The sequence below is a fragment of the Trachymyrmex septentrionalis genome, unplaced genomic scaffold (genome assembly GCF_001594115.1).
Source record: "Trachymyrmex septentrionalis isolate Tsep2-gDNA-1 unplaced genomic scaffold, Tsep1.0 scaffold97, whole genome shotgun sequence".
Classification (NCBI taxonomy): domain Eukaryota; kingdom Metazoa; phylum Arthropoda; class Insecta; order Hymenoptera; family Formicidae; genus Trachymyrmex; species Trachymyrmex septentrionalis.
In genome coordinates, this window is record NW_017306160.1 from 2,747,660 (window position 1) to 2,754,899 (window position 7,240).

A 7,240-nucleotide genomic window follows, 5' to 3' on the forward strand; every position below is an offset into this window, starting at 1 on the left:
AAGGCACCTTTATGCAGTCTGTGCTCCCACTTTATCTCTTTCTTTTCTTTGCACTCATTTTCCGACAATAGGTGCATCCAGAAGCACGATTGCTCACTGAGCGCTCAGTGAGCTCTTGCATTTGATTGGCATATTCCATTAAATCTAAAAATGTAGACCAAACAGGTAAAAGAGCTCATTGAACTCTCAGTGAGCGGTCGTGCTTCTGGATGCACCCAATGTACGTATGTACGAAACTATCCGAAGATTACCGAGTGAACCAAGGTGGAGAACCAATCAGTTGTGTCCGCTTTCGCCAAACTGGCAAGCTCTGATTATAGGATCTCTAGTGTTCCAAAATTTACTGCCAGCGCTGAAAATCTATAGTTTACGTTACGTGTATTATACATTTTCAACACTGACAGTGAATTTTGGAACACAGCTTATATGTCGACGGGCCAACCATAATCTAACCTGCGACTTTAACGTGTAATCTCAAACACGAGAACAGCTGCTTTACGTCCGTTGTTAACAGCTTTGAATGACTTAAATATTTTTGAAGGGTTTAGAAAGTCAGGAAGTACTGATCGAAGTCTTTTCAAATCCGAAAGTGTAGACATCTGAGAGATTCAATAAAGAAGAAAGAGACATTGAAGGACAAGGATCTTGTTTCAAGAAAATAGGCGTCGCGATCTTATGTGACCCTTTCCGAAATTCTAAAAATGGGAGTTCCGTCATCTGCAAGCACGGAAGTCAATATACTGAACGAGATTCATTATTTAAAAAGTAAGTTTGCCACTTTTAAGGAATAAAAGAGTAATTTGATCTTTCATTATACCGAATAAAGACCAAGAGTACATATGTACATATGTAGTTTAATCCGTTTAGATTTTGAATTTTAACGGTTACACTGATAGTTTGTCAGTAGATTTTATTAGAATATTACTGCATTAATTGTATTTATGTTCTGCCAGCAGAATCTATTGAAGCAACAGATTGCCAACAGAAAACACTAGCAATTTATTCTTTTATAAATATTTGAATAGAATATATTATTTAAATGGTTAGAAAATTTTACTTGATTTCTTTGTGATTATATTGTTAACAGATTTTGTTATATTTTTGTTTGATTTTCATTTAAATACACAGACAGAATTTGTAACAAGATATAAAATTTACTAGAAATCAAATGTTTATGCTAGTTGAAATTGGATCTTTAATGCTTTTAAATAATTCAATTTGAATTAATATGTAAATATATATATATTATATATATGTACATGTATATATACCATATTTGTAGTCATTTGAACTAGTGCGCTGAATTGGTTTCCCATTTACAGTTTTTCAATTTTTATTAATGGGTGCTTTCCAGCAAGGACACAGTCAGACAGTGTAATACAGTGAATCCTTGTTGTTTGCCTACATTAAACAAGGATGAAATAATTCTCTATGTCTGACTGTGTTCTTGCTGGAAAGCATCTTATATCTTTCTAATGATATATGTCTGATTGAGCATCAAATTATTAAAAATTTCTTGTCAATTTAACTTGTGATATTACAATAGTTTAATTGTGTTTATAAGTCTGGAAAATCAATTCAGTGCATGGTTCGAATAATTACAAATATATGTATATGCATGTACATAATGTATATATAGTATATATATTAGGTTAAGTAAAAAGTCATCGCGCGTATTTTTTAGCTCAAAGTTGTATATACAATATCTTCGTCAATAATGAATGAAATTCAAATTTAAAAAAAGGGTTTTAAAGCTTGAAATCTCTACTTTTAAAAGCTTATCACATTTTTTAAGTTTATATGAGTTTGATAATTTTTACATACCAAAAACTACGAGCTGAAAAAGACGAAAAATTTTCTTCTCACTTTGTGGATTTGTAACGTGTCCAAAACGAATTTGAGAAAATTTTCGATTACCTATCGTGAAAGCTTGATACTTTCCCTACAAAATCGTTTTTTTTTAAATATTCCTACGACTTTTGATTACTGAGTTATCGCGGATTAAATAAAAGAATTATTTTGACTTTAATTGCTCATAACTCCATTAAAAATTGTCGTATCGTATAATTTAAAAAAGAGATTTTTAAAGCTGAAATTTTACTCTATTAAGATATATTTATATTGTTGGTAAGAAAGTAATTGCGGTTTTTACTGATAGATGTCTTTTAAAAAAACGCGATGACTTTTTACTTAACCTAATATAATTCATATTAAAATATTTAAAAGCATTAAAAATTCATGGCTGGCTTTGATCGGTATAGGCATTTTTTCTAGTTTATATTGTGTTTTTACATGTACAGTCTAAAATAAAGTTCTTACTGTTTATGTAAAATTTACACAGTAACGTTTCAATGTCAAAAACAAAATTTAATTTTAATCCATGCTCGAAAACAAGCTATACTGAAGAGAGTAATAACAAAAGATAATAATGAGGGTAAATCAGCTAACAGTGAAAGTTGCTGACAAATAGTTCAAATTATATATTAATAGTGATGGTAACATAATCTTATACATGTATTGATTTTTAATTGATTTAAGATATTTCTTATACTTCAGACATCAATAAAAATGTACTTGTTTTAAATAAGCCTTTATGGCCTGGTTCCATCAATGTAAGATTAATTCTAATCTTGGTTTATATAATTTACTCTTTATCCTTTTCTAATTTTTAGAATTAGAAAAAGATAAACAATAGTAACCAAAATTAAAATTGATCATATATTGTGATAGAATCTATTTTATAACTCTTCGCAGTATCCTTCTATTAACTATGTTTATATGTCATCATTAAACAGATTTAGTAACATCAATGGTTGTTATTTACTGATATAAAATATATAAACAGTAATTGAATTTGGTTTTATAACATTAATTGTCAGAAAAAAACTAAATTAACTAGCGTTTATATGACATTTTACATCGGTAATAACTTACAGATTTTATTAAATTCAATTAATGGTGACGTATAAATGTAACCGTTATTATTGTGCAAGTTTTATACATTAAAAAAACTGATAATATAACAATGATAATATAACTTACACCGACACTGTAACTCATAAAGAGTTACAAAATATAAAGGCTTAAGCTGTTTATAGAATTAAAATAATAAGTTTTTTAAAATTTCTCTTGGTCTTTATTACAGGCTTTTTTCTACACATTGTTAAGATTCTCATGAAATTATCTTAACAAGGTTTAATTTACTGTTATAAGATAAAACAATTTTTTTCTTGCTCGACAATATGGAATTATATATGAGATTAACTATCTTATATAATTACAGATCAGATAGAGCAATATAAACAAAAGACACAAATTTTACAATCCAATGAGAAAACTGACTGTTCCAACAGAAAGTTTAAATTTGTAAAGCCGAAAGTTCAATCAGATCTGTTTTGCCATTCTTTTTTGAATTCTAAAATGTTACCTGAGACCTCAACTAAAAATGTACATGTAAATTCTACATTGCTCACCACAACTGTTTATGTTAATCCCAATTTTAAATCACAAAAATTAACAGTGCATATCAATCCAAATATCCATGCTAAGCCTTTAATACATATTAATCCAAAAGTGATGCATAATATTTCTAATTCAAATAAAAAACTACAAAACAATATAAGCGCAAATGCAAGTACAACAAAAACAGATATTAGTACTGGACAAGCGAATATCAAAAGATCTATATACGTTAATCCAACATTATTGAAAAAATTATCTTCCAAAGAAAAGTCGACAAATTCTAAAGAATCAGTTACAACAGAACGACCTGTTTGTTCAAGATTGAAATTTATAAAAAATATCGATAATCGAAAGATTTCTCCAAAAAAGACTAGTAATTCTAGCATTATACTTTTATCACGTAGAAAACTCGTGAGAGTATCTACTACGAAAAACACATCAAAAATTTCTCCATTGCACCAACGTAGATTATTGAAACATGCAGAGTTAAAAGATAAAAAATTAGGGACAACGCAAAAATCTATAAAAATGAAACCATTAATAAATAATACATTACTATCTACAAGCATGGTACTTAATTTATCAAAATCAAATATCGATAAATCTAAAGTGACCAAATATAAGATAGACAGAACTGCGTTGCCTGTATCAAAAGCTAAAGAAATCGGTCTATCAGAAACGACGAAAGTTATGTAAGTAACACATTTATTATTATATGTAAGTTATAAAATAAATAATTTATAAAATTGGAAAGTTTTTATTACAGAAACGACACAAAGAAACTTGTTACTATTGGTGGTATTGTCTATAGAGCTTCCAAAAACAAATTAATTCGAAGGAACTCTTTATTAAAACGTATGTGTATCATTTCGTATTTTATTTTATTAGTATTATGTATACACAGTTTTATAATTTGTAAATATATGTATTTTGTTAAAATACATATATTTTTCTATGAAACATATATATATTTATCAGGGCATTTTATCAGCAATACATATATTTTTTAGGGAAACGATCAATCAATGGAAAGAATGATAAATTTGTTAGCTTTAATAAAAAACAACGAATGAGCAAAGGAAGTTTAAACACACGCACGTCAGAACTGGATATCAGTAGCAAATCAAAATTTGCTTTCAATGTATCTCCGAAAGCTACTTACAAAAATAGTATCAGGTACAAGTAATATACATATATACCATTTAAAATTGTATACAAACGAAAATGGATACACTATTATGGATACATTATTATTCGTTTTTGAACTTTTTGTTTTAGCAACAAAGCAAAACAACGAAGCATACGAATTCTACGAAATAAAATGCACAAAAATAACCAGCCTTGCTTAATTTATCAACGATTTGGATCTTGTCCAAATTATGAAAATGGAACGTGTCCTAAACGACATGATAAAAATCAGGTGTCGCTCTGCAAAAAGTAAATTAATATATGAAATATTAAATATATCTCTCATATTTCTTCTATACGTTACATCATTATATTAATGTTCTTAATTTGTCTATACCACGCAGATATTTATTAAAATTATGTCAAAACTAAATGTAGGATAATTGATTTTAATTTAACCATATAATTTTTGGAGAAATGTGGTAATCTTTATTTACTCATAAAATTGTCGAAGTCACATCAAAATCAAAAACTTGTTTTTTTAATGGAAATCAAATTTTTATTACAATATTAATGATATTTTATCAAATGTATTTTATAGTTCTGACAACAAGATATTTTCAAATTCTATTTTAATTTAGATATTTTATATCTAAAAATTTCAAATTTCTTTAGTAATGAAATTTATTGCTAGTATTATACATAATATTGCTAAAATTTTTATCTCATGTTTTCTCTTTAAATAATCTTATATTCTTTCCTAGAATAAATGTATCATTAATTGATACCAACAACCGCATGAAAAATTTTGAAGGACTTTGTCTTTTTTTTAAATTTCAACAAACAATTTCTTTAATGTCTCTTTTAGTGCTTCTTCAAAAATCATTTGATTAAGTTAAAATGAATCTCCTAGTATTATAAATATTATTACCATTACTATAGTACGGTAATATAAAAAATTGCAAAATTCTTTATTTCTTTATCTATGATAAAATAAGATTCAGAAAAATGAATGTTAAATCGTGCAATTTTTTAAAATGTATCCAGTTTTCTGCAAGGAAAGTGTTTCTTAAACAAATGCTCTTTATCTCACGATGTTGGACCTGAAAAAATGCCTACATGCAAGTACTTCCTCGATGGCTGCTGCACGAGAGATGCCTGTCCTTATCTTCATGTTAAAGTGTCTTCTAACACTTCAATCTGCATAGATTTTCTACAAGGATATTGTGCTAAAGGAAATAAGGTAACTGCACATTCGCTTGTATTTTAATCGATTACTCATGATACATTATTTACATTAATCTATTATTCATATAAAACAATATTTTTATATTTTTATATTTTTTAATTTGCATTACAATGCAAATTTTTTTAAATAAAAGATTTCAGATATGTAGCTCGCGGGCCGCAAGTGATCAATCATAATGTATGTGATACAGATAGATTTTTTAAATTAAATTAAAAGGACAAAATTTAAATTAACAGGACTGATAATATCCGATCATTGACATGCAGAAAAGCATATTATAAAAAAGTATATCATATTAAAACTAGCGGCATGATACATGTTTTCTTGTTAAATTGCTTGTTTAATAAATTACTAGAATTGCATCACACAGAACACAATTTTTAGTAATTTACTAAAATGCAAACAATCAAATAAGAAAACATACATCGTGTGCCATTTAACTGATTTAACACATAGAAATCTATTTTCTTATAATTAATGATAATTGACTTGTGTAACTCCCGTGTGGATATGAGTCTGAGATCACTAATATATAAAAAAAAAGGAAAACAAATATTTTAATAAAATTAGGTTTAAGGTGATTTTTAACTACTAGATGCCTTATGCAAATGTCAACGGTTCGTAATAATAGTTTGTAAAACGTAGAGTACTGATTTGTTCTTCTATAGTGTCAACGACGTCACGAGTATCTTTGTCCTGAATTTAACAAGTCGGGGAATTGCAGCAAAGGTGAGTGTTGTCCTTATCCTCATAAATCGCATTCCTCTAATTTCGAAAAAAACACTAAGTACTTGAACAAAACGCATGATACGCAAAAATATCATGCCACAGATGGTAATTCTGAGAATTCAAATTCAGAAGGCCGATTAAGATATTATGAATTAACTGGTTTATCTGAAGAACCAAAGAAAAAGAAAGAAATTAAAATTGATGATTCTACAAAGCAAATTAAAACTAATGAAATTAAAGCAAATGAATCCTCATTCAAAAAAGATAAATGTGAATTAGGGATAACGATTTATGATCATAATGTAAAAAAGAAAATTTCTATTGGCGGTTATATCCCTATTGATCATCTTTAATTAACATTTGTATACACATTATTTTTTAGTAAATAATTTTTTAAGTTAATTTAAGAATCTTAAATTAAATCAAGGCAATTATTTCATTCAAAATATATGTGTATTTTGGATATTTTATTTTAATGTATTCACTATAAAATTTCATAAATTTTTCATATGGTATTTCATATAGTAAATCATATAAATTTATTAGTTTTCTATTTTATAATATGTTTACAATACGTTATTACATTTCATTATTCTGTTATAATTAATTTTTATGTTTGATGCTAAACAATGAGTATTTAATATATTGAGATATATATATATATATATATAC

The 7,240-nt window shown here is 27.1% G+C and overlaps 1 protein-coding gene across 2 annotated transcripts; it reads left to right on the plus strand.

Annotated features, from left to right (window-relative positions):
• The first annotated feature begins 427 nt into the window (after positions 1–427).
• On the plus strand, positions 428–6,980 carry LOC108756194 (zinc finger CCCH domain-containing protein 3). Of its 2 annotated transcripts, none has more exons than XM_018499809.1 (7): positions 428–765; positions 3,284–4,154; positions 4,217–4,317; positions 4,473–4,638; positions 4,741–4,899; positions 5,638–5,833; positions 6,508–6,980. In XM_018499809.1, the coding sequence occupies exons 1-7, from the start codon at positions 702–704 to the stop codon at positions 6,919–6,921; spliced, it is 1,971 nt and encodes a 656-aa protein (XP_018355311.1). In that variant the 5' UTR covers positions 428–701; the 3' UTR covers positions 6,922–6,980. The 2 variants fall into 2 exon arrangements, with proteins under 2 accessions (XP_018355311.1, XP_018355312.1); XM_018499810.1 differs by having other exon boundaries at positions 4,229–4,317.
• Positions 6,981–7,240: the final 260 nt, after the last annotated feature.